This window comes from Thermoascus crustaceus (genome assembly GCF_041956765.1).
Source record: "Thermoascus crustaceus strain CBS 181.67 unplaced genomic scaffold VTN00scaffold_3, whole genome shotgun sequence".
NCBI lineage: Eukaryota > Fungi > Ascomycota > Eurotiomycetes > Eurotiales > Thermoascaceae > Thermoascus > Thermoascus crustaceus.
Genome location: NW_027192529.1, coordinates 2,971,515 through 2,999,455, shown reverse-complemented (window position 1 = coordinate 2,999,455; position 27,941 = coordinate 2,971,515). Strand labels below are relative to the sequence as shown.

At 53.5% G+C, this 27,941-nt stretch overlaps 13 protein-coding genes across 13 annotated transcripts; 7 read left to right on the top strand and 6 right to left on the bottom strand.

Moving 5' to 3' along the window:
• Positions 1-20: 20 nt before the first annotated feature.
• On the top strand, positions 21-1,171 carry VTN00DRAFT_6275 (uncharacterized protein; the record flags this gene model as incomplete). Its single annotated transcript, XM_069432893.1, has 3 exons — positions 21-184; positions 341-509; positions 677-1,171. The coding sequence occupies 3 exons, from the start codon at positions 21-23 to the stop codon at positions 1,169-1,171; spliced, it is 828 nt and encodes a 275-aa protein (XP_069288707.1).
• Positions 1,172-1,677: 506 nt separating this feature from the next.
• On the top strand, positions 1,678-4,918 carry VTN00DRAFT_6274 (uncharacterized protein; the record flags this gene model as incomplete). Its single annotated transcript, XM_069432892.1, has 3 exons — positions 1,678-1,926; positions 2,017-4,743; positions 4,817-4,918. 3 exons carry the CDS (start codon positions 1,678-1,680, stop codon positions 4,916-4,918), a joined length of 3,078 nt encoding a protein of 1,025 aa, XP_069288706.1.
• A 608-nt stretch (positions 4,919-5,526) lies between these two features.
• VTN00DRAFT_6273 (uncharacterized protein) lies at positions 5,527-7,140 on the bottom strand (the record flags this gene model as incomplete). The annotated part of the gene is made up of 1 exon (XM_069432891.1): positions 5,527-7,140. One exon carries the CDS (start codon positions 7,138-7,140, stop codon positions 5,527-5,529), a length of 1,614 nt encoding a protein of 537 aa, XP_069288705.1.
• Positions 7,141-7,568: 428 nt separating this feature from the next.
• VTN00DRAFT_6272 (uncharacterized protein) lies at positions 7,569-10,063 on the top strand (the record flags this gene model as incomplete). Its single annotated transcript, XM_069432890.1, has 2 exons — positions 7,569-7,871; positions 7,937-10,063. 2 exons carry the CDS (start codon positions 7,569-7,571, stop codon positions 10,061-10,063), a joined length of 2,430 nt encoding a protein of 809 aa, XP_069288704.1.
• A 1,044-nt stretch (positions 10,064-11,107) lies between these two features.
• Positions 11,108-12,069, top strand: VTN00DRAFT_6271 (uncharacterized protein; the record flags this gene model as incomplete). The annotated part of the gene is made up of 2 exons (XM_069432889.1): positions 11,108-11,391; positions 11,484-12,069. 2 exons carry the CDS (start codon positions 11,108-11,110, stop codon positions 12,067-12,069), a joined length of 870 nt encoding a protein of 289 aa, XP_069288703.1.
• Positions 12,070-12,732: 663 nt separating this feature from the next.
• VTN00DRAFT_6270 (uncharacterized protein) lies at positions 12,733-14,113 on the top strand (the record flags this gene model as incomplete). The annotated part of the gene is made up of 7 exons (XM_069432888.1): positions 12,733-12,808; positions 12,893-12,936; positions 13,004-13,132; positions 13,194-13,302; positions 13,375-13,606; positions 13,663-13,993; positions 14,048-14,113. The coding sequence occupies 7 exons, from the start codon at positions 12,733-12,735 to the stop codon at positions 14,111-14,113; spliced, it is 987 nt and encodes a 328-aa protein (XP_069288702.1).
• A 746-nt stretch (positions 14,114-14,859) lies between these two features.
• Positions 14,860-16,118, top strand: VTN00DRAFT_6269 (uncharacterized protein; the record flags this gene model as incomplete). The annotated part of the gene is made up of 2 exons (XM_069432886.1): positions 14,860-14,915; positions 15,065-16,118. The coding sequence occupies 2 exons, from the start codon at positions 14,860-14,862 to the stop codon at positions 16,116-16,118; spliced, it is 1,110 nt and encodes a 369-aa protein (XP_069288701.1).
• A 497-nt stretch (positions 16,119-16,615) lies between these two features.
• On the bottom strand, positions 16,616-18,222 carry VTN00DRAFT_6268 (uncharacterized protein; the record flags this gene model as incomplete). Its single annotated transcript, XM_069432885.1, has 2 exons — positions 16,616-17,251; positions 17,356-18,222. 2 exons carry the CDS (start codon positions 18,220-18,222, stop codon positions 16,616-16,618), a joined length of 1,503 nt encoding a protein of 500 aa, XP_069288700.1.
• Positions 18,223-18,910: 688 nt separating this feature from the next.
• On the bottom strand, positions 18,911-21,304 carry VTN00DRAFT_6267 (uncharacterized protein; the record flags this gene model as incomplete). The annotated part of the gene is made up of 4 exons (XM_069432884.1): positions 18,911-19,001; positions 19,055-20,500; positions 20,551-21,014; positions 21,071-21,304. The coding sequence occupies 4 exons, from the start codon at positions 21,302-21,304 to the stop codon at positions 18,911-18,913; spliced, it is 2,235 nt and encodes a 744-aa protein (XP_069288699.1).
• Positions 21,305-22,052: 748 nt separating this feature from the next.
• Positions 22,053-23,599, top strand: VTN00DRAFT_6266 (uncharacterized protein; the record flags this gene model as incomplete). Its single annotated transcript, XM_069432883.1, has 6 exons — positions 22,053-22,347; positions 22,402-22,468; positions 22,542-22,659; positions 22,832-22,909; positions 22,995-23,066; positions 23,126-23,599. The coding sequence occupies 6 exons, from the start codon at positions 22,053-22,055 to the stop codon at positions 23,597-23,599; spliced, it is 1,104 nt and encodes a 367-aa protein (XP_069288698.1).
• A 309-nt stretch (positions 23,600-23,908) lies between these two features.
• On the bottom strand, positions 23,909-24,520 carry VTN00DRAFT_6265 (uncharacterized protein; the record flags this gene model as incomplete). The annotated part of the gene is made up of 2 exons (XM_069432882.1): positions 23,909-24,162; positions 24,271-24,520. 2 exons carry the CDS (start codon positions 24,518-24,520, stop codon positions 23,909-23,911), a joined length of 504 nt encoding a protein of 167 aa, XP_069288697.1.
• A 623-nt stretch (positions 24,521-25,143) lies between these two features.
• VTN00DRAFT_6264 (uncharacterized protein) lies at positions 25,144-26,908 on the bottom strand (the record flags this gene model as incomplete). The annotated part of the gene is made up of 3 exons (XM_069432881.1): positions 25,144-26,307; positions 26,376-26,547; positions 26,622-26,908. 3 exons carry the CDS (start codon positions 26,906-26,908, stop codon positions 25,144-25,146), a joined length of 1,623 nt encoding a protein of 540 aa, XP_069288696.1.
• A 557-nt stretch (positions 26,909-27,465) lies between these two features.
• VTN00DRAFT_6263 (uncharacterized protein) lies at positions 27,466-27,903 on the bottom strand (the record flags this gene model as incomplete). Its single annotated transcript, XM_069432880.1, has 2 exons — positions 27,466-27,659; positions 27,723-27,903. 2 exons carry the CDS (start codon positions 27,901-27,903, stop codon positions 27,466-27,468), a joined length of 375 nt encoding a protein of 124 aa, XP_069288695.1.
• Between the last annotated feature and the right edge of the window lie 38 nt (positions 27,904-27,941).

Genomic DNA, 27,941 nt, shown 5'->3' with positions numbered 1-27,941 from the left:
TGATGTTTTACAACGCTCGAATGGGAGCGGCGCAAGCTACAGGGGGGGGGGGGGTCACGATGGGCGGTACAAAAATCGGGACGACCGCGTCTATCGATAGGAGAAGCACGGACAGGGAAGCACAGAGCCCGAACCCCTTGGAGGCGCAGATCTCGATGGCCAGAGCTTTGGTGCTGCTGGCCAGGTTTGGGAATTTTCCGCAGCGAGACGCACACACCAGGGCGGATGTTCTGTGTCAACGTCCCCGAAGCAGTAGCTGCAGCCTGCAAGGGACACACCAATTGCCGTGCGGAAGGCGGTGCCGTCCCTAGTAGCTTCTCTAACCGGCGGATCGTGACAGTGCGGACCCCACCCCTGAGCTGCTGCTTCCTCGACCGTGCTCCGTAACTGTTCTGGCAGACGCTGTCCTGACTGTCTGCGGCGCGGAGCTGCACGGAGTTCCATCACGATGTGACCCGTGGGGATCGTGGATGGGCGTGTGCGGCCGGTCTCGCCGTTCGACGTGCCATGTATGGTCTATGTATAGTAGTCTTCTGGCATCTCTCTTCCAGCCAGTGTCTCGCGGATCGACTGCCATCGAGCCCGGCAGGATGGAATTATTAGCCACCAGCGGACGGGGAGCATCCGGGAAGCTGTTTCGAAGCCGCCAAGACTCTTCTGACGAGCGCTTCTCTAGTCTGGACACCGGCCTCGCTGCCCCATCCGCCCAGCTAGACTGGTAAAGCAGCCCGAGGCCACGCTGCTGGGTCGCGTTGGTTCGTCCTTCGCCTGTTTTAGGCTCGGAACGTCCAAACGCGCCCCCGTCGAGGCGACGGTTGGCTTCCGCGACGGATACCTGGGACCCGCACGAGCCCTTTTTCATATCAATAATCACACAGTCTTCTGGACTCTGCAAGCCCGGCTTCGAGATCTCTTCTCCGTATTCAGCACCCTGGATGTCCTATTGATCCCCGTTGAGGACAGCGTCCTGCTGCGAAGGATCTCTGCTGCTGCGGCTGCTCTCTGCGGACGGATCTCCGCCGTGGTCGAGAGCTCACACGAGCGTCCCTCGTGCGCTGATTCGGACGGCAGGAACAGGGTTGACAGAGACACAGACCGACATGAACTCGATGCATTGATCGAGGGAAAAGCGGATGAACAGTGCGTGCCGCTGTGCCAGGGGTCGCTCTAGCAGCTGTCTGCGCCTGTGGGGCCAGCACACGGGTTGTGCTCCGATTCAGCGGAAACTATGCTCGCCGTCCACGACTCCATAACTCTGAAAGGGGCCGTCCTATTAGGCATGTGCTCACCCGCCTCTGAGACTCGCGCCCTGCTACACAATCCGTATTCCGTATGGCTCACAAGCCCCGACCAGCTTGCGAGTCGTAACCTGTCAGGTCGGGTCCACGAGGCGAACATAAGAATTCAGGAACGGTTTTTTAGCCCCGTCTTGGCATTATCGTTTACGCAGCATCAATCTGCATGGTCTGTCGGTCAGAAGCTGCCGGGCAGAATAGCTTGCCTGATATATCTATCTAAGGAGAAGGGAGTACGTATACACCGTATCTCGAGAGACGATAGAACTCAGACACGAGATGGATGGGGACGATCGTGTCGTGCGGGCGAATAGCATCCGTCTAAATTCGGATCAACTTCGGATTTGTAAATTAAAGTGTTTCCGTACCAGAGGACGCCGGAATGGAAACTCGTCGCGCCGTCCACGGCCCGGCGTCCACTGTAGTCTCCATATCATGTGACCCTGCTGAGTCATCGCGCGTTCAAAGCCACCTCAGCCACAGGCACCGCCCCCGGTCTCGACCTCCGCACGTCAGACGGAGAGCTGCCGGTGTTGAAGCGCTGGTCGACGCGGATGATGGATTGAGTGATCAATCGGTTGGAGAAGACACAAGCGGATGTTCGTCACCTGCTTATGACCAACATCACCCAGTGAGTATTCACCAACAGCTGTGGGAGGCTTTGGTGAGACTATGGACACGCGACTCTCTCTAACATACCATCCTGACCCTAAACCTCCAGGCATACAGTATCGCTCCCTACACGCCTGTCCTCATGGATGACTTGAGTGGTCTGAGTTGGACCCCCAACTCAAATGACGCCAAAAAGCCGCCGCCCATGAGCTCAGGCTCGCTCTTCACCAACACGCGGCCTACGCCCCTCTCCGGAAGGACAACCCCGCTGTCTGGCCTTTCCGGCTCATCGAACCCTCCCTCAAAGCCCGTCACGCCTGCCAACGACAGCTTCGCCAACCTGATCTCGCTTGGCTCGTCAAATCCGAACAGGAATCTGTCTCTGTTGGAGCAGCAGAAGCGGCTGCAGGAAGAACGGGCGAAGCAGGAAGCGCAGAAGAGAGAACAACTCGAAGCGCAGTATGGCGGCAAGAACGCTCAATTCTGGGACCGCTTGGGACAGGGAGGAAGCAAGAATGATCCCTTCAACACTACGTTGAATCCGCCAAAGGCGCAACCCTCTAACGATGAAGATGACATCCTGGCCGCTTTCAATGCCTCAGCTCCCGTAGACGCGTCAACTCACTTTCCCGTACCGGGCTCCAGCTCGTCCCCGTCGCCAGCTCCGGGCAGTGGGATTTCAAATGGGAAATCGCCAGCACCAGCGCCCCAGGGAGATGCGCTGTCACTTCTCGATGATGATGACCCTTTCGGTCTCGGACAGATGAACTCAAAGCCAGCCCCAGGACCGCAATTGGCCCAACCTCATACTCAAAATGCTAACGCCGATGATGATGACTTTCTCGGGGAGCTTGCGAAGCCAGTGTCGCAGTTTTCTCGACCAGCTCCTGCTGAAAAGACTACAGCGCCGTCTCCTGTCCGTGAAGACTTTGGTCCATCGCCTAAACCATCGGATGCGCTCGATCGCGCGCTTGCGGAGCTGGTGGACATGGGATTCCCCGCTGATAAAGCACTTCAAGCGCTGGAGAGCACGGAGTCTGGAACTGACGTCCAGGCTTCCATTGGTTGGCTGCTAAATCAGGCTCACGCCGAATCACGGCAGAAAGCCAGAGCAAGAGCGGTTGAGACGGCACACGTCCCCGATCGTCGCGAGAGGAACGGAGAACCAAATGGGAGACGGGATCGAGACCTCCCTACGTGGATGAGGGAGGAAGACCGCCCTCATCGTGACAGGAGAGCTCCATCCGGGGAGAGGGATGCCGCTCAAATAGCTGCTCAGTTCGGTAACAACCTTTTCAAAACAGCAAATTCCTTGTGGAAAACTGGCAGCAAGAAGTTTCAGCAAGCCGTTCAGGAGTTTAATGCTGAACACGATCCAAGTCAACCGCGATGGATGAGAGATTCAGCACTGACCAGAGAGGATCAACGTTCGCGTTCTCGACCTGGTGAGAGACGTCGGGATCCTGACCCTAGGACGGATCGCTGCGTTCCAACTGCTCAGGATACGCGTCAACATGGTCAATTGACCGATGAGGCTCTACTTCTGGAATCGGGGGACGCTCGGCCGTCTCGACATCCCACGCGGTCGAGAGAAGAGCCCCGAAGACAGCCGGAATTCAGTCAACCGCCAAGCGGTGCTGCGCATGCGCATCCCGAGAAGCGCGTCCCTCAGCAGCCTGCTTTCCTTCAGCAACAACGCGTTCAACAGCAACCACCACGATTGCAGACAAACGATCCTAAATCTCGCCTGACAAAGACTGCAATCGAAGAACAATCGGCGCAAGCGTACGTCAGTCCGGCCAGGAGAAGAAGGCCCGCTCCACCGCCGCCAAAGGCACCAGAACCTGCTACAGATTTACTCGAGAGTTCTGCACCATCTCCAGCATCTTGCCCGCCAGCGTCGGCGCCCCCAACTCAGCCTTCACGGCCACCAAAACCGTCCACCCCCCTGCCCGTGAGGCCGAAGGCTCCTCCTCGGACAATCCCTCAAGTGTCGCCATCATCCCTCGCGTCTTCACACCAACACCGTGCGAAAGGCACTGAGGCTTATAAGCGCGGTGATTACGCTGCGGCCCATGAGGCCTTTGCAGCCGCTCTGTCGATGCTGCCTGACAAGCACCCAGTCACGATCATTCTTCTAAGCAATCGGGCCATGACGGCGCTCAAAATCGGAGAGCCTAAATCTGCTATTGCTGATGCAGACGCTATTCTGGAGGTGATTGGCCCATCTCGAGGAGAAGCGGAAATGATCGATCTCGGGAACGGGGAGCCTCAAAAGCCCATGAAGGAATTCTTTGGTAAGGCGTTGATGCGTAAAGCTGAAGCGTTGGAGCAGCTGGAGCGGTGGGAAGACGCGGCAAAGGCCTGGAAGCTGGCCGTGGAGACAGGTCACGGCGGCAGCACGAGTATTCAGGGTCGCAACAGGTGTGAGAGAGCTGCTGGTATCAGCAAACCCACGCCCAAGCCCTCAACTCCGGCTGCACGTCCACCTCAACCGAAGGTCGCTCCTAAAAAGTCTTCCGCGCTTGATGATCTGGCAGGACGCTCTGCACCGATGCATGCCTCTTCAGCCGAGGCTGTTTCGCGCTTGCGCGCAGCCAACGAAGCAGCGGACCGGGTCGAGGAGGAGAAATTGGCCCTCACGGATCAAGTCGATGCAAGGATTTCAGCGTGGAAGGGAGGAAAGCAGGACAATCTGCGTGCACTGCTGGGCAGTCTCGATGCCGTCCTGTGGCCTGAAGCGGGCTGGAAGAAGGTCAACATGTCCGAGCTGATCATGCCGAACAAGGTCAAGATCCAATACATGAAGGGTATTGCTAAAGTGCATCCTGACAAGGTACGCTTCATTATTCCGTTACTCCGGTGTATCTACGAAATTTTGATTTTGATAACTAACTTGATTACCTCAGATCCCTACCAACGCAACTACCGAGCAACGTATGATCGCGGCCGCCGTGTTTAGCACTTTGAACGAGGCGTGGGACAAGTTCAAGAAGGAAAACAACCTTTGACAGCCTCTCGGTATGAGACTGAGTCCTCAAGCTTTCCATGTTCTTTCTGTTCAGCCAGTCTTTTCTTTTCCTCTAGCCAGATTCTTCTCTTCAACTTTATCCAGCACTGTTTGAGTTTCTTTTCTTCTTTTTTAGCAGGCCCGTCAGCATTGTCTACAACAGACGGGTGTGCTCAGTTTTTTTCTTCATAGAGATACTGCTTCACTCCATTGACAAGTAGGACCCCGAGAAGCAAAAGGGGATTATTTATTTATCTATTCATCTGACGCGCCTGTACATAAAGACATGGATTGAAATTTTCTATGACGATGACATGAAAATGCAAAATTAGATCTTTTTCTTTTCCCCAATCAATTAATAACATCGTGAAATCCTTCCTGGACGTCGTAAGAACGTCGTAAGAGAGAGGAAAAAAATAATAAAAATAAAAGCCAAATGGGATCCCCCATAAAAAAAATGCAGCAGTGAACTAGATGGACTATTTCCCCAATCTTCTTATGATGCATGCATGCATGTATGTATGTATGTATGTATGTATATATCTGTACAAAGTACACAGTGGGTGGGTTCAGGTGTTCATCTATCCCGACCCAGGGAGCAAATAATCTTCAAGCACCGGTCATCTCCACATCCTTCGCAAGATTATCATCTCCGGTTCCTTCTTGCGTCGGAGCAGCGTTTTGTCCTTGCTGCCCTTCTCCCGCTGCCGCTGCCTCGCTCTTTTGTTGCTGCTGTTTCTGCTTCATCCGCTGCGCCTTCTCCTCCCTCTTCAGCTGCTTCTTGCTCTTCGGCCCCGGCGGCGGCGGCGCAGCATCGGCCTTCAACCGTGACGGCCAGGTCTGGCGGCATTTCTTCTCCTCCTCCGCGGACCAGGCGCGGGGCAGGATCGCGAAGACGAGGTACGAGGTGTGTGTCCGGAGGTCCTGTTCGGTGCGGTGGACCAGGCGGCCTTGTTTGTATAGTGGGATTTGCTGTTGGTCTTTTGTTGAGGAAGGCTCGGTGGTGTCCTCGTTGTTGTCTCCTGCTTTCTGCTGTTCTGAAGGAGTAGTTTCCTCCTCATCATCGCTCTGCTGGCCCTCTTGATCTTGGTCTTTACTCGCGCGGAACCGCCTCGCTTTCTCCTCGACGGCGCGCAACTTCGAGACGGCCTCTTCGACCGATTTCGGGAACGTGATTGCGCCGCGCCCCTCGGCTTCGAGACCGTATCGTTCCCGTCGCACCTCGATCCGGTGGTGGTTCACCTCGACCATGGAGATGTTAAGCCACCCCAGCTGTCGGAGGGCGCTGATCGTCCGCTGGACCTGTTCGATACAGGGGGAGAAGGTACATATATACACGGGGGAGGAAGGGTCGAGCGGGGATTCTGATCCGGGAGGGGGGTCGCGGACCAGGTGTTTCAGCGCCAACCAGGGGGCGGGCAGGTCGAGGAAGACGGCGTTGGCTTTGGGTGAGGTGCCCGTCTTCGGGTCTCCGAGGAGGAAGCCGTCGTTGTAGACGTCGCGATGGGTCACTTCGACCAGGCCGTCCAGCCCGTGCTGGTGGACTTCCTCTTGCACCTTCGCGACTCGCTGCGCGTGGAATTCGAAGCTGCAGACTTTGCCTAGGCGTCTTTTCTTTGCCGCTGGCGGGGCAGCGGCAGCATCTGCTTCTGCTGCTGAAGGATAGCCGTTGAATACGGCGCGGACGGCGGCGTGCGTGAATGAGCCACTTCCCGCGCCGGCTTCTATGATCGTGCTGCCGGGCCGTACGCGCAATCGGTGCAGGATGTAGCTGTAGTCGGGTGTGTAGACAACCTGTGTCCGGTGCGGGAGGGACGCGGTCCACGATTCGGGCGTGGGAGCAAGAAGATGGAGGAAGCCACTTGATGCTGCGACTGCAGCTTTTGGCTGCTGAGGTTGTTTTGCCTCGTCCGTCACTCCTCCCGGGCCGGGCGAATCCAGCGCATCTGCTTTCCGCTTCTTGTTATCGCCCGCGGGCCTGCGACCTCGAGATCCCGTATCTACTTTTGACGCCACGATCTGCGACCCCCATGGCTTCTCGATCATCGTAATGTGCGGGAACGAACCGAAACGGGTGTTGACAACTTTGCCCTCATCGTAACCTAGGTTCTCGTCGTCGTAGGTCTTCAGGACGGCGGGGATGAGCTGATCTCTGCGGAGGTGGAGGATGGCGAGGGTGTCTGGCTGCGACTGCGAGCCAGGAGTGAGGAAGGGGGACGGCATGGCGACAGCGGTATCAGACAGACGGGCTATCGTTCCATATCAGCAGCCTTTGAGAGCGTTTCCCTTTTGTGAGGGGAATGGAGTGTTAAGAAATCCTTCCCCAGAAGGAAAAGTTGACGTCGTCACGCCGATTTCTTCGAGACCGAAAGCGGACTAGAGTAGGGCTTAGGGCACGAGCTGGGGCCGCCCGCCATCCGCCGTCCCGCCATTCAGCGGCATCGCAGCATTTCTCTGTTCCTTTTGCTGCCCTGAGTCAGCCCCTCCACTCCCCCGCCTTTCTTCCCTTTCCTTATCCCTTCCTTTCCCTTGCCCCTCGTTACTTTATGCTCTTCTCCCCTCGCCGGCTGGCTTCTTTCTCCTTGACCTGGGCGTTCAAGCAGCGGCCTCCGTCGACTCCTACCTTGGCCTTCGTTCATATTTCCAGGACCATGGCTAGTACCACGCGCCAGCAGCCGCCGTGGCGCCAGCCCACTCTACACCCCGAGTCCAGCTCCCGCTTGCCGCCGCTGAAGGTGTACAATTCTCTGACGCGAACGAAGACGCCCTTTATCCCTCTGGACCCTGAGGGGAAGAAGGTTACCTGGTACGCTTGCGGTCCGACGGTGTACGACGATGCCCACCTGGGACATGCCAGGAACTATGTCAGCACGGATATCATCCGGCGCATCATGCGCGATTACTTCAAGTTCGATGTTAAGTTTATTATGAACATAACGGATGTGGACGATAAGGTATGTTCGCATTGGTGACACTGTCCTTTTCATCTGAGGTGGTGCCGCAGCTGACCGTTTCACAGATTATCCTCAGAGGGCGACAACAGCATCTCTTCTCCGAATTCATGGCCGCGCATCCCACCGTCGATGCGGAAGTCCTCCAAACTGCGAAAGCTGCCTATACTGCCTACCTTAAGAAGAACCTGCCATTGCTGGACCCCGAGCTTCCGCCCGAGAAATACCAGGATGTGGTGGAGAAGACCTACGCTGTCGTTCTGAATGGAGGACCCCTGCCAGGAAACGAGAAGCCCGGCGATGATGAGGCGAAGGTGAAGATGCACATCAAGACTGTCGCCTCAGCGGCAAAGGTCATTGCGGAGGCAGAGAACTCCGCGGGACAGGCAGACCCGACCGCTTTCAGCGAAACGTTCTACGACAACGCCCAGGACGTTTTCCTCCCTTACCTCGACTCGCTGAAGGGGGCGTCGATTGATGGGGAGAATCATGCCATATTCACCAAGTTGACCAAGAAGTATGAGGAGAGATTTATGAGGGATGTCAGGGACCTCAACGTCCTCGATCCTGATGAGATCACCAGGGTTACGGAGTATGGCAAGGAGATTGCGGATTTCGTGGAGAAGATTGTGCAGAACAACTTTGGCTACGTCACCAAGGATGGGTCGGTCTACTTTGATATCCAGGCTTTCGAAGCTGCGGGTAACACCTACGCGAGACTCGAGCCTTGGAGCCGGACAGACAACAGACTGTTGGCTGAAGGAGAAGGCGCATTGATTAATAAGACAGCGGAAAAGCGTTCGCCATCTGACTTCGCGCTGTGGAAGGCCTCGAAACCTGGTGAGCCGAGCTGGGATAGTGTTTGGGGAAAGGGAAGACCGGGATGGCATATTGAGTGCTCGGCTATGGCCTCGGCCAAGCTGGGTAAGCAGATGGATATCCACTCTGGCGGTATCGACCTTGCGTTCCCACACCACGACAATGAAATCGCCCAGAGTGAGGCCTACTGGGCGTGCCAGCATGCGCACGACCAGTGGGTCAACTACTTTCTCCACATGGGCCACCTTTCGATTCAGGGTTCTAAGATGTCGAAGTCTCTGAAGAACTTTACCACGATTCGCGAGGCCCTGGACAGGAAATACTGGACTCCGAGAAGCCTGCGTATAGTGTTCCTGTTGGGAGGCTGGAGAGAAGGCATTGAGATTACGGAGGACCTTGTGAACGCTGGAAATGCATGGGAGGACAAGGTGAACAACTTCTTCATCAAGATGAAGGACCCGGCGACCCTGGCTGGTTCAGGATCTTCTGCTACAGATGGGTCGCTTGGTGAGGCCCTTGAGTCGGCCAAGGCGGCCGTCCACGACTATCTCTGCGACTCGTTCCACACGCCCGGAGCGATGTCTGTCATTTCAGAGCTCATCACGAAGTACAACAGTGCCGACAAGTCCACTCTGAACCCCAAGGACGTTGAGGCCGTTGCAAGATGGATCACTTCGATGGTCAATATCTTTGGCCTGAACGGGTCGGCTCCGCCAGACAGCCCGGAGATCGGTTGGTCTGGAATTGATGTCCCTGAGGTCGCGAAGCCGTATCTGTACCCACTTTCCGCGATGCGTGACTCGCTTCGTCAGGTTGCCAGGTCGAAGACTGGTGTGTCTCAGGACAAGATCAAGGAGATTGTCGAGACGGCAGCTGTTCCCGAACAAGACATCCCAGAGGAAGCTCAGCCCTACGCTAGCGTACTCACTGATTTCCGGACCAAGGTCTCATCGCTGGAGCAGTCGGATAGCCTAGGGAAGGAGATCCTCAGCCTCTGCGACCGGGTCCGAGACATCGACCTCTTCGAGCTCGGTGTCTACCTCGAGGACCGGGACAACCAGCCGGCCCTCGTCCGCCCGGTTACGAAGGAGCTGATCCAGGCTCGGGAGGAGAAGGCCGCGCGGGCGCGGCAGAAGCAGCTTGAGAAGCAGAAGGCAGAGCAGGAGGCCCTGAAGAGGGCGGAGAAGGGCAAGCTGAGTCACCTGGAGATGTTCCGCACGAACGAGTTCAGCGCGTGGGATGAGGACGGTATCCCCACGCGAGACGCGGCGGGTGAGGAGATCACGAAGAGCCGTCAGAAGAAGTTGAGGAAGGATTGGGAGAGGCAGAAGAAGCTGCATGAGGCGTGGTTGGGGAGTAAGATGGGAGCGAAATGAAAAAATTGATACCCGCAAGTAGATTAGTACCCCGATGTTCGATGTTTTTGTGAGTTGCAGGCAGTCATATAGATAGGAGGTCTTTTGCATGGCGAGGCGTTGTTTCGGGAATCTCGTCTCTACTGTATGTATGTTCTTTTTTCTTCTCAAGTCATGAGGCTAGGGGAAGCAAAATGAAGGTGGGCTTCTCCTGATATTCTTTTACTGGTGGACGGACTATTGTAGTCTGCGGTTGCTAGCTGAGTCATGGTTGCGCATTGAATACAAGTGTATGCCAAGGCAATGGAGAGATGAGGTCGATGCCAGCAGCTACGCAATCCAGCAAGGCCTTCGAATCTTGCGTAGAGAATAGATCTTTGAAGACCGGAGTTTAAGTTCTGCGATTCTTCATGCTCTGGCTCGGCCTTAGCGGAGATATCCGGGGTAAACGGACGCCAAGGCTTCTACCAAGCCTGCTGCCTGTTAAAACCAAAGGTCACTTTTATTCCCGTCTTTAGAAATATCGAGTTCTTGGGTCTCGTTCTAGCCTGTATTCTACAGATACTTCTGGAGAAAGGCGACAAGGGCAGCGCCAGTATCACTGCCAAGCGCTACTTAAGACACCGCTGAATCCGGCAGGTCAAAACCATGGTCCACGATGCCGGCATTGCATTGGTTACACCTTATTCTTTTCCAGGAAGCCAAGATACCTGTGAGTTGTCACGACGCTTCCCCGCGTAATCTCCGCGGTGTTGCAAGAATATCGCGGAGATTACCTGCACCTTGATGCTTTTCTTGTGACAACCATGGATATCGGCCTTTAGCAATATGACCGCAAGATGGGGGATACGAAAAATGGGGGGTGTCCCCGCCGTGGGGACCTTCAATTGTCATCAAGCTTGAACAATTAATAGTCATCTTCATCCTTACCTGTACCTACCTAGGTGTAGGTAGGTACTCGGACGAAAAAGAGGACCTGAAATCTCTCCGTTTTTATATTAATCCTCGGGATAATCCTCTTCTACATTTTTCTCTCTTCGCTCCAATCCAATCCAACTCACAGAAATGGCACCCCGCGTCTGGTTCATCACCGGCTGCTCGACCGGATTTGGTCGAGAGCTCGCTCTGCAAGTCCTGCAGAGAGGAGATAAAGTCATCGCCACTGCCCGGAAGGTGTCCAGCCTGGAAGAACTGGAAGCTGCGGGAGCAAAGGTTCTTGCGGTCGATGTCACAGCGGGTTTGGATGCGCTGAAGAAGATCGCGGCGACGGCGCATGGGTTCTACGGCCGGATTGATATCCTGGTTAATAATGCGGGTTATGTCGCGTCGGGGTCGCTTGAGGAGATGACGTATGTTCTATCCTTTCCCTTTTTCGCCCCTGTTGTTCGGGGGGGAAAAAAAATGAGATTATCGTATACTCAACTACGACCTCTTTAAACAGCCCCGAAGAATCCTTCTCCCAATTCAACACCAACGTCTTCGGCCTCCTCAATGTCAACCGCGCCTTCCTGCCCTACTTCCGCGCCCAGCGCTCCGGCATCATCGCCAACGTTTCCAGCATCGGCGGCTGGGCCGGCAGCCCCGGCGTCGGCATGTACTGCGCCTCCAAATGGGCCGTCTCGGGCATCTCCGAGACCATGACCGGCGAACTCGCCGAGTTCGGGATCAAAGTCACCTGCATCGAGCCGGGCTACTTCCGCTCCAACCTCCTGACGGAGTCGAACCGGTCGGTGACGGACTCGAAGAGCGTCATCAGCGACTACGAGGGTGACACGGCGGCACGGAGGGGCGTGAAGCTCCTGGAAGATGTGAATCGGAAGCAGCCCGGGGATGTTGTGAAGGGGTGTAGGGTGATTATCGATGTATTGACGCAGAGCGGGAGTGCGGAGGGGAGGGAGATCCCCGTTCGGTTGGCGCTGGGTGCGGATGCGTATGGGGCGATCAAGGGCAAGTGTGAGGAGACGATCAAGTTGCTGGATGAGTGGAAGGATGTGACGACGCCGACGAACCATGATGATGTTGCTTGACCTTCGTTCTATTTTGGTGTTGAGATGCATAGATGGATTAGCGTTCGGTTTGATTTGACAGTCTCGATACATAGTTACCGACCTCCTGGTATATACTGAATGGAACATGATGTCAGTTGATAGAGCCTTCTCCTTATTTCCTTGATCAATGTGCCACTCGAAGCGCTAGTTAAGACGTTTAATTGGAATTTATACGTGCACTCATCTTGAGGGTCTGTTCACATGCAAGAGTAGTAGTAGTAGTAGTAGTAGTAGTAGTAGTAGTAGTAGTAGTAGTAGTATTAATATTTATAGAAACCGACGATGATCCTCAATCTCAATAAATCCATCCTATACTTAAATAGATATATCGCTTTTCACAAGTTTCGCAGGACTGCAGAACTTAAAACCTGTGAGTCGCTCGTCTGGCAGTAGTTAAAAAGATTCTGTGTAGTACTTCGTATTCGGTACTATGTACTCGGCCAACCTCCCTAAACAGGAACGCACTCTACAAGGGTCCGCAGGTGCGGGGATACTCCTTCCCCATAAGGCGAAATACGTTGACTGCGTGCCACATGATAAATACCTCTCCCTGTTGCGTAGGCCTTTTCCTTCAACTTCTCTACCCCTCCTGTAACCACTCCAGACGAGCGTTCATCATCCATACCCCGCTACAACATCGTGATGGCTCCAGGTGAAACAGGGCTGCAGGCCCTCTCAAAGAGGACCGTGGTCGATTGCGATACCCTCGATGAAGAAGGTAATCGTAATTTTGATTTCGCTCGAGTGAAAAAGTACTCGGAGTGCATGAAAAGATGCCATGACAGCTGATCCGTTTCGATAGTTGCGAAGAACTTTGGACCCTTCCAGGACTGCACGTCTAATCAAGTAGGCAGTTGTTGTTTACTACCTCCATAGCGTCGTTAGCACAAAGAACTAACGAGATAAATAACAGGCGATCGCATATGGAGAGCTTACAAAGCCGAAACATGCGACCTTGCTCGAAGAGTCCGTTTCTCATGCAGAGAAGCTTCTCGCGCTGTATCGTGGCGTTAAGCTGGAGGAGTTAGCTGTCGAAATTGCGGTAATATGAGCTTCGAGAGGCAGTTTCAGAGAAGCTATGCTGACGAGACACCCTTTCTTAGATGGTTAGCCTGGCGTTGAAGATTGCACCGCATATCCGCGGCCGTGTCCACGTGCAGACAAACCCTTACTACTCGTACTCGACGGAGAAGACAATTGCAAACGCGCTAAGTATGATTTTCTAGACTTCCGGGAAGCTAGTATGTCGTTGATATTTCAGCCATGAGCTGATTTTGCTGCCAGGGATTACACAACTCTTCCGATACCTGGATTCTGGGTTTGATACGTCTCGAGTCTGCATTAAGATCCCCAGCACCTGGGAGGGAATGCTCGCAAGCCGTTCGCTGGAGCTGGCTGGGGTGCGTACGCTGGCCACCACGTTGTTCACTTTTGCGCAGGCGGTTCTGGCGGCTGAAGTTGGATGCACATATGTCGCTCCATATGTCAACCAGCTGAAAGTGCATTTTGAGCCTGGGTTAGTTGTTCAATTCTTATCAAAAAATGAAATATCGTTTACTTATAATGATCTAGTTTCACCGACCTGAATAAGCTTTTGCCATTGTGTGTCGCCATTCAGCGTTATTACAAGTCGATCCATGCCAGAACTCAAGTTCTACCGGCGAGTTTAACCTCTACCGAGGAGATATTCTCTCTAGCAGGGACAGATCATGTTACGATTGCTCCGGGTCTACTCGAACAATTATCGAAACCTGATTCTAGTCCTAGTGTCCAGTCTCTCTTTGATGAGGATTCACCGGTCCCGGTGCTAGACTCAAGGATCTCCTACTTGAATGACCCAGCGACGTACCGGATCTTGTTTACAAGAGATCTCGGTGGCGCAAGCGAGGGAAAGCTAACGCAGGTATGCCCTCTTTGTTAACCAGAACCGCTTTAGGTTGGTGTTGACGTTTGTCAGGCAATTAATATATTCTGCGATATGCAAGACAAACTGGAGGATCTCATGAAGCAGGTGAAGAAATGAACAGCATACATTCTCAATATTGACTAGACTTGTTAGTCGGGCTCATCTTGAAGAATTAAATAGTATTGACCAAACTCACTGTCAGATAGTGGATTAGATGCTAATGAAAACTCGATACGAATATCTAGCTTCCTGTGGCTAAAGTGCCTAGTGAACCCGAGCTCGAGATATTCCTGCCTACTACCCACAAAATAGGTACTTTGAATGGGATGGATGCATTCAATCCGCGAATTAGCATCGAGACAGACTTGGAAGGAGATGACCTGCGCTTTTCACACGATTCGAAGTCCAGCATTGTTGTCTTTTTATTTTCTATCCAAGCGTAGACTGGTATTATAGGTTTTGCATGTTAGCCCAGCATGACGAACCTGACGACAGTTCTATGCGACGGAGAACGATGCGTGGCTCGGACCAACGTGGCCTAGGCTTGCCGATCCGATCTGCTTACCCCGGATTCCGCGGCCCCGGGTCCGCACGTGACGTGCCTCCCGCAGGTCTTTTTTTTTGTCTTGAACGTCATCGTCTGCGGAGACGTTCTTTTTCTCTTGGTCTGTTAATTGATTATCTGAGCAGTATTTTATCAGGTGTATTGCGTTGTAAAGGTTGTGTCTGTCTTACTGTTACTTCTTTCGTTAAGATTTCTTTCAGCGGTGCCTCGACTTTTACCAAATAGGAAGCGTTGCGCTCGTGACTGGGCTCTGGGACGTCCTCGGGCCCGTTCATCCTTCACATTAAACCTGACGGCTATGTTCCCCTCGCAAGCAGGTAATCTTGACATTGAGGCGCTGAGCGGTATTTGCGGGTATGTTAGCTGTTCCTCTCTGTCTCGGATTATCACTTGCACCAGTCGCCCAGAGACATGTCGATAGCTCTTCCATCATTGCCATTCCACCGAGTGATACCCTCATTGCAAGTGAAATAATCATGTTATCGAGCTGATCCATTTTCCAGCTCCATCTCTATCGTCTGCTGGGTCGTTGTCTTCTCCCCACAGATCATCGAGAACTTCCGCCGCGGTTCCGCAGATGGCCTTTCCCTGCTCTTCCTCATCGTCTGGCTCGCCGGCGATGTCTTCAACATCCTGGGTGCTGTACTACAGGGCGTACTGCCCACGATGATCATTCTCGCCGTGTACTACGCCCTTGCGGATATCGTGCTTCTGGGGCAGTGTTTCTACTATCGCGGTTTTACGCTGTGGGACGAGTTGACACCTGCGAAAGATGTCCCTGGAGAAGAGGAGGAAAATGGAGGAGAACCGACGGAACGTTCAGCACTGTTGGGAAATGTCAACGGTAGAGATGACAGGAGAAGTAATGGCCATGCCAATGGTCATCCATCACCATCATCGACACAACCGCCACATCATCATCGCACAGAAAATCATCGAAGACCATCCACAGCTTCGTTCCGCGAACGCCTCTCTTCCCTTGACGGGACGCACCTCTCCCCCGCTACCCCCTTCGTCGAACCCTCCGCAGAGCCCACTCCTACACGACCACCATCAACCCTACAGACCATCTTATTCAACACCTTCTCTATCGCTATGGTCTGCGCGGCTGGCATCCTAGGTTGGTACATCAGCTCGCGCGCATCCTTCACAGGTCCTCACGATAGAAAACCCAAACCAAAGTCTCTCACCTTCGACCCCCTGGGCCAATTCTTCGGCTACCTCTGCGCCGCCTTCTACCTCGGATCTCGCCTCCCGCAACTCCTGCTCAACTTCCGACGCAAATCGACCGAGGGCGTATCGATGCTCTTCTTCCTCTTCGCGTGCATTGGAAATCTGACGTATGTGCTGTCGATCTTTGCGTACTCGCCCATCTGTCAGGATCCGGATCACTGCCGACCGGGAGAGGCTGGGGAGATTTATGGGAAGTATATACTTGTCAATCTGTCGTGGTTGTTGGGGAGTATGGGGACATTGTTGCTCGATATGGGGATTTTTACACAGTTTTTTCTGTATAGGAAGAACAACGAGGTTGATGAAGATGGTGAGCAACAGTAGCGGGGAAACGGACGGGTGGTTCAATGAATTAGGTTTGTACTGTACATACGGAAAAAGGCTGGGTTGGGTATAGACAAGGATAAGGTCTGGGTACTCATGTGGAAACTGGTATTTCCTTGTTGGATGGATGGAAAGCATGACTAGGTAGATATGTACTTGTATTGTACAGTCACGGCGTTCTTCGTCAGAGTTATCCGCGGATAGAACTTTACCATTATCAGGCTTTGGTAGGATGGATAAGAATGAGGGTATCTCAATGTATAAATAGAGTTCATCCCGAGATGTGTTACCATTTTGAGCCGGTCTGTGCTCTGAAATACCTACCTAAGTCAAACCAGAAAAAAATACACTAAAAGAACAAGCTCCGCTGAACGAACTGCACTCATTTCCGCCAGCCAACTGACTCCATAAACCATGCGCTACCAATTGCAAGTACAATTCCGAGTCTCTTCTCATTCATCATGCACTTTTCAGCCCTTCCAACGTAATGATCTAATCTAATCACTCGGCGGCCTAGGCTCGACTTTCCCCTTCCCAACCTCAGCCCAGTTGGTGCTCAGCGCCGTTCCCTGAGACTCGTAGTAACTCTTAACCATCGCCCGCCGTGTGTCCGGGTCCGCGTTCGCGTACAGCTTCTTGAAGAACGCATCCACGGGATCGCCCGTGCCGTAGTCCGAGTCGATCGACTCCGCGTCGGATTCTCCCCCTTCTTCTTCTGTAGATTTCTCTTTGGCCTTGCCTTTAGCTTTAGATTTCGCCTTCTTGGCGGTTAGGTTTGAGGCGAGCTTGTCCCAGTCTTTGACGCCGCGGCGGGAGGAGGTCGGGTATGCGGGGGCTGTTGCGGTTGCGTCGGTAGCAGTGGATGTAGTAGAAGGCGCGGTTGCTGGCGCCGGTGCTGGGGCAGTGGTGGTAGTACTTGGTATAGCGGTCCGGTCTGCAAGTTTCTCAGTTGTGAATGTGGATGTGGATTCTAGCGTGTTCCACTTCTGACCGCGCAGTTGCTTGCGGAGGACGACTTCAATCTTGGTGGACATGACCGAGAACGTGGACTGGGAGGGGTCGATGGGTGCGAAGAGGGGGTCTAGGTTGAAGGAGAATTCGGAGCCGGAAGGGGTGGGGAATTGAAGGGAGAGCTGTCATTTTTTTTTGCTATTAGTAAGGTACGTTCTTGGTGATAGGGATTGCTATATGTAGAGAGAGAGAGAGGTAGGGTGAGGGGGGACGGATATGAACGTACAGAATCACTCTTGATATCCACATCGACTTTATCCTTCGGTACGCCCTTCACGTAGAGCGTGATAGCCACCGAGTCATGGGACTGGTACCATTCGTGCCGGACCCTGCCCGCGGGGGCAGCAGGGCCAGCTGAGAACGGCGCAGACGAAGAGTCCTTCCCGACGGCATCGAGTGTAGCCTCCTTGGTCTTGTCTGCAACAGGGGCCGGTGACGGTGCAGTTGTATCCTTCTTGCTCTTGTCATCCTGAGTAGTTTTCTCCTTATCCTCCGTAGCTGCCCCAGCTCCAGCATTCAAGGCCTTCCTGAGCTCCTGCTCCGAAGGAACTTTCAGATTCTCCGGATACTCCCTAACCGTAACAATAGCCTTCTCATCCCCCTCGGATAACTGATCCAGCTTTCCTTTGACCTTCATCATCCAGATTGGCAACTCCTGCTCATAGCTGCGGTCCTTGGAACGACTAGCAGCTCCTCCTCCTTGCTGAGCAGCCATAGCAGCCTGCACATCATCGGACCTGTCCTTTTTCGCATCCGCACCGCCTATCTTATCCTTCACAACCCCAAACACATACGATGCGTCTCCGTATCTCTCGAGCTGGTACAGCGCCACGCCCCGCCTCATCTGCGCGGAGAGGATGAGCTCGCGCTTCCCGCGCTCACGGGCCAGGACGAGGGCGATCTCGGCATCGTGGAGGGCGGCGTTGGAGTCGGGTCCGCCGTCGGCGGGCTTCAGGCGTGAGTAGGCGGTCGAGCGTTTGATGTAGTAGGGTGCGGCGCGGGGGAGCTCGATGAGGGCGCGGGTGAAGTGTTGGATGGCGGAGGGCCAGTCGGAGGCCTCGATGGCTTTGTCGCCCTGCGAGGCGGCGTTCATGGCACTGAGCGAGCTATGTCTCTAAGCCTCTCTGGAGCTGTTGAGGTAGTCAGTCAGTTATCGTATGGAACACGACGTGCAGTGGGCACCGAGACAAGTACGTACCTACTATGAGGGGTACTATGTATCAGGTGGGGAGCCTCGTGAGTAGGGGGAAGGCTGTAAAGCAGAGGTAGGGAGCGATAAGGGAGACGGTTTTGTACCTTGAAGCTTCAAGGGAACCTCCTTCAAAGAATCAGAGGCGTAAGTTATGGCGTTGTTTCTCTTCGAGGCTTCTGGGTTCTACGACTTTCTTTGAGATCGGCGGAGCTTGCGGGGGAGCTCCCAAGCTCCCACGTGATTACAGGCAACCCGTGGGGAGATCCTCTCAGCGATCCATGGACGTTGACATTGAAGTAGGGAGATCATTGTCGAAATATCAATATGAGTTATATATCTTATATAGTTTGGTAGCCAAATATGTATGTTGCTATGTATTCCTGTGGAGGGCTAATCTGCACAGCGTACCAAGCCGAATACAGGCGAGGAAAGCCGATATGCCAACAAGCCCACCAACCTAGATTGATTAAGATAATACTGATATTAGGTACATAATGACGAAAAAAAATAATAATCGCACTAGGATACTGTGACTGCAGAAATGGCCGTCGATGCATACTGATCAATATCCAGATCCATGAACTCGTATCTACAGCAGTTCTTCGTTGCCGAACTTCCTGGCATAAAGACCCAATGCTCTGATCGGCCAGTAGAACTTGTAGTTGGGGTATGAAATCATGCTAGACGTTGGTTAGCACCGTTTAATTTCATGTGAGGCATTACATATACATACCAAGATTGGTTGAAGACACCCTCGATAGCTTCCTGCAGCCACTCCCCGTTCGCCTGCTGCCGCGACATCAGTAGCTTCATTGCCTTACGGAGAGGTTCCTTGTTCGGGTATTCAGCCTCCATCAGCGCAAGACACGCCCAGGCCGTCTGCACCACCTGAGATTTCTCGTGATGGGTGTAGACGTGTCGCTCAGAGCTGAGGTAGGATTCACCCCAGCCGCCATCCTCCTTCTGCTTCGAGAGAAGGAACTCGCAACCGCGGCGGGAGTTGTCACTGTTGTGGTAGGTCTCTCCAATGCTGGCAAGACTCTCGAGGGCGAACATGGCAGCATATGTGAAGCAAATACCCCAAGATCCGTACCAGCTTCCATCGGGCCTCTGAACTCGTTTGATGTATCTAACGGCCTTTTCCTTTGCAGCCTTGATTTCATCCGCGCGATAATCGGGGTAGAATTTGCTGAAAAGGGACAGGGCGGTAACTGACGCTGTCGTGCACTCGGGGTAGTCGTAACCGATCATGATTCCACCGAATACCTCCGCGGCGTTTAGCCATTCCAGCTTCGTCGAGCCTCTGGTCGTCTCATATTCGGTGAAGCCTCCAGACGGGTTCTGCATGAGCAGCAGACAGTCAACGGAGTCCTTCAGCCGTTCAGTGGAGATCACTTTCGGGAATCCATGCATCTCCTGCAGCTGGATCGTAGACCTCAGGCCCTCAGCTGTGCAGTCACTGACGGTGTAACCCTGCGTTTTGGTACTGAAGGGCCATGCACCTTTCCGATGCTGACGGTAGCACTTCTCCTGGTCTGGTACATTTTCTCGCATCTGATGATCTTCAAGGAATTCCAGAGCCTTTGCGAGCATTGGTCTCCACTTTGGATCATCTGCAAAACCGGCAACGACGATAGCCTGTGTGATGAAAGCAGTATCCCAAACTTGAACACCATTGGTGCCGTTCATGAGCATACCCTCATGCTTTACCCACATGTAGTCATTGAGTCGCTCACGATGGCGACGGAGGGAATAACTGCCTTCACCATCATGTAGATAACAAGCTATCATGTTCATAGGGTTGCTGACAGGGCCCAGACCCGCGTAGTCCGTATTCTCATCCTCCATCCGGATTAGCTCCCAGGTCCAGTCTTCTGCACGTTTCACCAACGCGGATGGCCGGAGGTAGGGATTCCACGCCTTAACCAGGAACCAGTTGATCGAGTTGAGTAGCCACGTCTTCGGGTAGTAGTTATCTTCCTTGGCAATAGAACTGCGGTGCGCAGCAAAATCTATGGTATCATATGGCTGCGTGTACAGTTCCTGTCGAAGCTGCTTGGTAAGCGGGTCCAAGGGGTGGCTCCATTTCTTGGACCACAAGTAGGACATCGGAAGAAAAACTTGGCGCATGTGAATCCACCATCGCCAGGGAGCGAAGGGAACCCAGTCAGGCACCAACCTAGGAGACGGTAAGCCAGTGGAAAAGGGATCAAGAAGAGAGTCGCATACCAGAGCTCTGGAGGAACAGGGTTGACACAATCCCACTCCATCACACCAAGAATGCTAAGCCAGAACTTGGCCCAGTGAGGTCCATAAATCGCACCGCCAAATTTGTGTAGAAGGCCGCGAGCCTTGATCATGCGCGGGTCCTCCTCACTAGCTCCAAGGAGACGTAGAGTAACGTAGTTCATCGCAGTGCCGAAGACAGAGCTGTGGGCCTCGATGTGCAGACCCCATCCGCCATCCACGGGATGCTGTCGAGCAAAGAGATACCTCTTAATCTCCACAGCATACTCTGGGGGAATCGGAGTGTGGGTGACATAGTAGGTGATAATGAGTCCTGGAAGCAGGAACATCGGTCCACCATACTCGCAAGCCCAGTTCCCCGGCGGGAGCTGCAATTTCGAGAAAAACTCCAGGCCATTCTCAGCAGCTTGCAATGGAGTTTTCGCAGGGGGCAGATCAGGCAAACCCTATGTACTGTTTAGCGTGGTGCAAGACACCAGAACCAGGATATGAGAGGGAGTACCGTTGGAAGCCCGAGGAAGTACTTATCCGCAATGCTTTGGGGCCATTCTTTGTTCTCATCGTCAGACTCTAGGTAATGCCATGTCTGGCGACCACGGTCGTCCAGCAGGCGCCACCTTGAGTAGTCGGTCTTTTCATCGCCATTGGCGTCGGTGGTCAAGTGGCCGTTAGCGGATGTTCTCCAAGGACCGATGTGGCTATTGGAGCTCTGCACCGTAGCTGTCTTCCCCGACATCTCGTGTCCTAGTAAAGTGAGGAAAACACGGAGCACATCCAATTATGTACAGAGTGTGAGGATACGTGCTATGCAGCTTCGAGAAGAAGGACCTGAGTATCCTCTTCGGGAACTGGCCAGATGTGGAGATAGGTAGCTCTCCTGGTACCTGGAGGCTGGAGCCGCGGCTTGCGACGCGCCTATGCTAGCTTCACGCTGCAGATCGCTCGGCGGTGAGCCTGCGCATAACTTTGCTTAGTCAGCAGGGATAGAAGCATAACTATGTTATCGCAGCACAACAGCTTTCGGATTCAGGATGCTCCTGTTCTCCGATAGCCTCGCATCTACTTTCGGATTGCATGATTTCCAATATTTTTTTTAGCCTGTGCAAGTGCCAGATAACAGCCTCTCGAGAACTGCTTCACTGCGCTCTATCCCGAGCACGAGGGAGGCAGGAGGCTCTCTTGCCATCTAACGAGATTTCAGTGTGACGGTAGCCATGACTTGGCATATGCCGGCTTGAATTTCGTTAGGCTTTTCTCTCGTATCTCAACGGTAGAATACTTTCTTTTTGCTGGATATGTGGCGGTTGCTGTTTCGCTCAATGCTTTTATGCGGGTGCGTCATACACGGAGGGCGGTACACCTGCACTTCAAGCTTCCTGCCCACGTGCATACATCACCTTCAGAGTGAGCTCTTGCTCTCTTTCAAACCAGTGTCTTCTGCCCTGCAGAACATTTCTAGCATTCTATTCATTTCACATTTTCCAATGGAGAACTCCCAGAGTTCTCATATCTCTGGCAACCCCTCACCCTCCACCGTGTCTCACAACCACAAGCCAAAACCCGAGGAGAATGTCCACGAATTTATTGATAATGCCCTAGCTTCAATGCTTGGTGAGCTCTCAAAGCCTGATGGACGCCCCTCCATTACTCTCAAGCAGAGGTCCAAGAGAGAATGCTACTCCATCAACCCCAGCAGCGGAGCCCTGGAGGCCGCCGGACAGGATGTGCACACCACGTATTCTTGGCCGGGCAAGAATGTACATGAAGCATGGAAATTCAGTATGGTGCTTTATCAGACTAATTCTATTTCATGGTATTGAGATGAAAGCGCAGCGATCACGATCCGCGTTCTCGGTCTCATTGCTGAGGCAATCCGTGGAGATTTCGTGACATCTAAAAGGTCGTAGGCCATTCATACCGTGCTCTCTTGTTATTGTCTTCCATATCATATGAAGATGGTTACTGAAGTCCAGGTACAAAAGAGATATATACTACAATGACCCAGTCTACTTCGGCTCTCAGCGAGTGGTCGATACGCTCGTCGATGATATCGCGTATACGATCGGGGTCGATCGTGCCGCTCTACACGTGGTATATACCTCTTTGTATTTGCTCATCAACAGGAAGAACCGCTGATAGCTGCGAAAGACGGCCGCAGCGAAAGGATTGACGACAGGGTATAATTATTTGAAGACCAAGTCGCATATAATGTCAGATATTGGGCCGTCCGTGGAGGTCCAGACAGCCTAAACAATGTTCTTAGTTGATGAGTACTGATCAGAGCGATCAGGACTTCCTCATTCCGCGGCTGGAAGATATCGAAGAGGTCGACCTCTCAGAGGTCCAATGGGTCCTAATTGTAGAGAAAGAAGCAAGCTGTCAAAACTTCCTTGCTCCGCATGAAGGCTTACCAACAAAAGCTGCAGGCAGTCTTTCGCAGACTAGCAAATACTTGCTACCACACGACCTCAGCGGCCGGAAAGGGGATCCTGATTACCGTAAGCTGGATCCTTTCCACATCTTGGACTTTATCTGACTTCCAAACTACTGCCTCCAGGGCAAAGGATACCCCGACCTCTGCACCCGGGCCTTTGTCCGCCTGCTCTCAGACACGAAATCCGAATCTCCTTCCTCCAATACACCATCATTGTACGCCCTCGTTGACAGCGATCCCGACGGCATGGCCATCATGGCCACATACAAATACGGCTCCATGGCGCAAGCGCACGAGAACGCCAAGTTGAACGCCCCCAGTCTCCGATGGTTAGGACTACACACATCGGATGTCGCTGCGGGTATTGATCCGCAGGGCGAAGACGCTCTGATACCGCTCTCCGCGAGGGACAGAAAGAAGGCGCTGGCCATGCTGAGCGGCAATCCGATCTTCGCGGAGGATGGGCCCGAGCCGGGTTGGCGGGCGAAGCTGCAGCAGATGCTGATGCTGAATATGAAGGCTGAGATTGAGATCTTGTATGGGATGGAAGGAGGGATCAACGCGTGGATTGACCAGAAACTGAGGGGTCTGACTTGATTAGATCCTCATGGTTGGGAAGAGTATGTCATTCCCGGAGGCGATGAGCCCTGGACTCCAGTATGTCGCATAAAGCTGTATGAGATTAAAAACCCACTATAAAACTCCTAGCTACATATAACGATGCGGGGTATAAGTATACCTCCTCCCACTCAAGCACGAAAACAATGAAAGGGGGGGGAAAACAGAACTCGCCAGCTTATGCTCTATTATCAATGAATGCTCACGACACATGCCATGCCATTATAATCCACCACGAGGACTTCACCCCACTGCTGACCCCGACCTGCAATAACATTCTTATCAGTCTTATAGACCCAGACTCCTTCTCACTTCCTCCCTAACCCGCTTCTCATACTCATCCCTCCGCTCTCTCCACATCTTCGCGGCCTCCACGTTCGCGGGACTCTCATCGTTCGGCTCCGCCAGCATGCTCATGACGGAGATCAGGATCTTCTCGACGCTCTGGATCGGCGACCAGCGCTCCGACGCGTGCTCGTAGTGGTTCGGGTCGTCACCCGGCGGATGGAGGATGGATATGCAGACGGTGCCGTTGGGGTAGACTATTTCAACATCCTCGCATTAGCCATCTAAACCAAACCAAATCATATCATGCCTCTGCTACAAAACAAAGAGAGATGGAGCAAGTGCAAGTTAAAGTTAGAACTCACCATTCGGATGCCACACGCCCCCGCCCAGGAACTTCATGGTGGGCGGACTCAGCGGGTAATCCTTGGGGAATCTGAGCTCCGCGGCGAACACACCCCCTTCGAACGGGGTCCCCTCGGGCCCCTGGATCAGCGCTTCCCAGTAGAACATGTCATCCTCCGAGACGGGCCCCGCGGTGATGCCCTCCGGTGGGGAGGTGGAGAGGTTGCGGTACTCGTGGAAGAGACGTTTCTGGGCCACGGATGTTGCCATCTTTCTTGCTGATATGGTTCTTGTGAAGCTTAGAAGACCGAGATTCCGGAGGTGAAGCCGGTTCGTTCTTTCTTATGTCCCGGATTATGATGGTATGGTAGAGGTGAGGGTTGCCGCGCGAGAGTAGTCGTCAAGCGGCGTAGGTGGTGGTGGGGAGGGTTGCTAATGGGTATCACGGAAAGAGAGGACGGATATTATGTTTTTGGTTTGTGTTCGAGTTAGAGGATAGAGGTAGACAGTGGATATGGTTCAGTGAGGAACAAGAGGAGAGAGACAGTTGCTGCTAGGACATGGACGGTGAGCGGAGCGGTGTCTAGAACGGCGGCCGCGAACGGAGGCGGTACCGACCTCCCGCGGCTAGCTCCGAGGGGTGGCTCGGCCATACAAGCATGAGATATGATGAACAGGAACAGAGCACTTATGTTATAAACACTTCTAGGATCCGTTAAATTATTTACAAGGCCTAATTTTCGGCTATCTATTCTATAAATCTCTAATATACAGATAGGAGATTGCGCTGGTAAGCAAGCAAGATGTCCGAAGTATCAACGCCGCAACCCGCCACCCATCCCATGAAGCCATCTTTTCGTTAGAACAGCATATATAAAATAATATTTCATGTGTCAAAACCAGTCAACGTCGCTACCCTCTCCTTCACTGCTGCCTTGAGCCCCCCCGCCTCCCCAAGGACTACCGCCACCTCGGCCGAAGAAGTCCTCATCATCCTCTTCCCACTGCTCTCCCCATATCTCTTCATCAGCGCCAGGTTCGCCTGGTGTCGGAGCCTGCCATTGATCTGGCTGCCGCTGTTGATCAGGTGGAGGAGGCCGTGAGCCTCCAGCCATCCCCCTCTGCATAGCTTCATACCCCGCTATAGTTCCGGCTCCAGCAGCACCGGCTGCAGCACCCTCTGCCATAGAACCGGCAGCACCGGCACCAGCTCTACCGACAGAGCCAGCGGCAGCTTCACCAACGGCAGTTTCTCCAGCGGCTCCAGCAGCTCCTCCAGCAGCCCCGGCCCCAGCAGCTCCAGCTTCACCAGCTGCACCACCGGCGGCAGCCTCTCCACCAGCTGGGATCCAAATGGGAAAGACGCCTACTCCACCGGGATGGCTATGGCGGCTAAAGTAGTCGAAGTCGATGCTGACAGCGGTCGCAAGCATAACGGCACGCTGGTCAAGTGTCATGCCTGCGGCTTTCTCCGTGTACCGCCCTGTCTGTGAAGGGAGCTGCTGCTGTGCCTCCGCCTCCGCCAGGGCGGCGGCGTCCATCCGCAGAGCGTAGACACCCGTATCAGTGAAGAGTTCCCTGGCGAACCCTGCGAAATTGCGGTTGACAGAGCCAATCAGACGGTTATCCGCCGACCGGAGGGAGAAATCCCACGATAGGAAGGGCTCGTCGACGTAGGCAAACTGATGGAATTCTCCGGCAGCACTATCGCCCCCGGAAGCTTTAGTCAACTGCATTTTCTGTGCTCGCGAGAGATCCGCGTTTGGTATGTTGAACCGCTGTGTTCCCATATCCGTCTCGGTGTTCGGAGTTTGGTGGTAGAGGAACAGGTTGTATTTTCGTCGCAAAGGAGCCCATTGCGAGTGTGCCTCTCCGATGATGCGCATATCGTCGAATCCAAGCGGTGATACTCGGGCGTTCGATCCACCGGCCACAGAAACTAAGGAGCCGGGAGACACGCCTTGAAGGGCAGTGGATGGCGAATATGCAGAATCCGCGAGGTCGAGAGGGTCATAGACTCGGATGCGGGAGTTGATCCATGAGAATGGTCGGTGGAACTAAATACTGTCAGTTAAAAAAAGCTGTCGAAGCTGAGCTGGAACTGCATCTGTAAACCATGACTCACCCTCAGCACTTCGTTCTCATGTCTATCAAACACATGGGTGACGAAACTGCGATGCGTCCGGAACCACTGTCGAGCCATCATGTTCCCCAAACCCGTTTCCTGTTCTGCCATGTATCCCACATGATTTCCGCTCGCATCCATAATAACGTATTTATTTGCTTGCTCGAACCCGCTGTCATGCGAAAGCGTCAGCGTACGCATCCTCCGCAGGTATATAGTTCTGGTGCGACACAGGGGGCGACCTACAGCATGACGTTCATCAACTCCAACTGTCTCTGAACCACAAGTCCCGAGTTCGCCAAAATCCCTGCGGCAGGATGCTTCTCCTTAAGCACGGCATTTGGATCTTCCGGTATATAGACGGGCGATAGGAGGGTGTTCTGGTTCGGATTCGTGTCGCGCAGGGTTGAGGATGTAGCCTCCGCGCCCGCATGTGCCGACGGTTGCTCCTGCGGCGATGGTTGTCTGTTTCTTGAGATCGGCTGTGGAAAATCTCGTCGTCGCAATGTGTTTCGAGGGCCCCGTGGGTTCATTGGTCCCCTCATCGAAATGAATCTGTTCATCGCCCACCGCACAGAGGGCGGGCAGATTCTTCTGCTCCACATCATCAGTCGCGTCTGCTTTCAGTACCCGAGCTTCTATTCTTCGTAAGGATTTCTCAGAGTTGGAAGTTTATACCAGCAAGGATTCCCGACAAGAGAGTGTAGGCAGCCGAATGTGGCGGTTTGGTCCTCCGAACGGCGACATTTAGCTCCCGCGGGGTTAAGGGCGGAGATAAACATGTCATCGTGATCCTCAGGCCGCGACAAGTATGGCCACTGGCAGAAAGTACCAGAAGACCACGCAACATTGCAACGAAGTATATAAATTTGCATCCCGAGAATTTTTTTTATTTTTATGGCCTCCACATTAGTTCAAATACAGTACGTTAAATGATATATAGCTAGAAGCGAAAGTCAACTTTTTCCCCTCAACTCCGAAACCCAATCATTAGTAGACATACAACTTGACATGCAAGACTCCATGGTATCCTCGTATGGATAAACAAAGCCCAGTAGTGTTCCTCCGCATTATATCCAATATAGAATAATCACAAGACGCCCTTTCTAGCCAACTCGATCTTCCTCGAAGCTTCGCCCGGCTTGTACCCTCCTTTCGACACGCAGATGGCGCTCCCTTCGCCGAGCTCGACCTTCTCTTCAACATCCGGATGCGGGCATGGGCAGTGGTGCGGGAAGTGCACGCAGGCAAGCGTGCCAGGGCAGAGGTATTTGTTGCAGTGTGCTGTTGCATGTTAGCCGCGATTCATTGATCAAGTGGATCCATATTGATAAGGCGCAGGCATACCTCCGTCCCATGTTCTCTGGTACCATGCACTGTCGCTGGGGACGTTGTGCTGGTCTTGCTGATGCTGCTGTTGCTGGCCGCCGCCGCCGCCAAACATATGCTCGAAGAACTGGAACTGAGCCTGGGCCGCTGAAACAAGGAGCAGCAGGGCCCAGAAGGAGGCTAGGACGTTGCGGAACATTTTGAAGAGCAACGCTGGACTGATCTCTTGAATTCTAT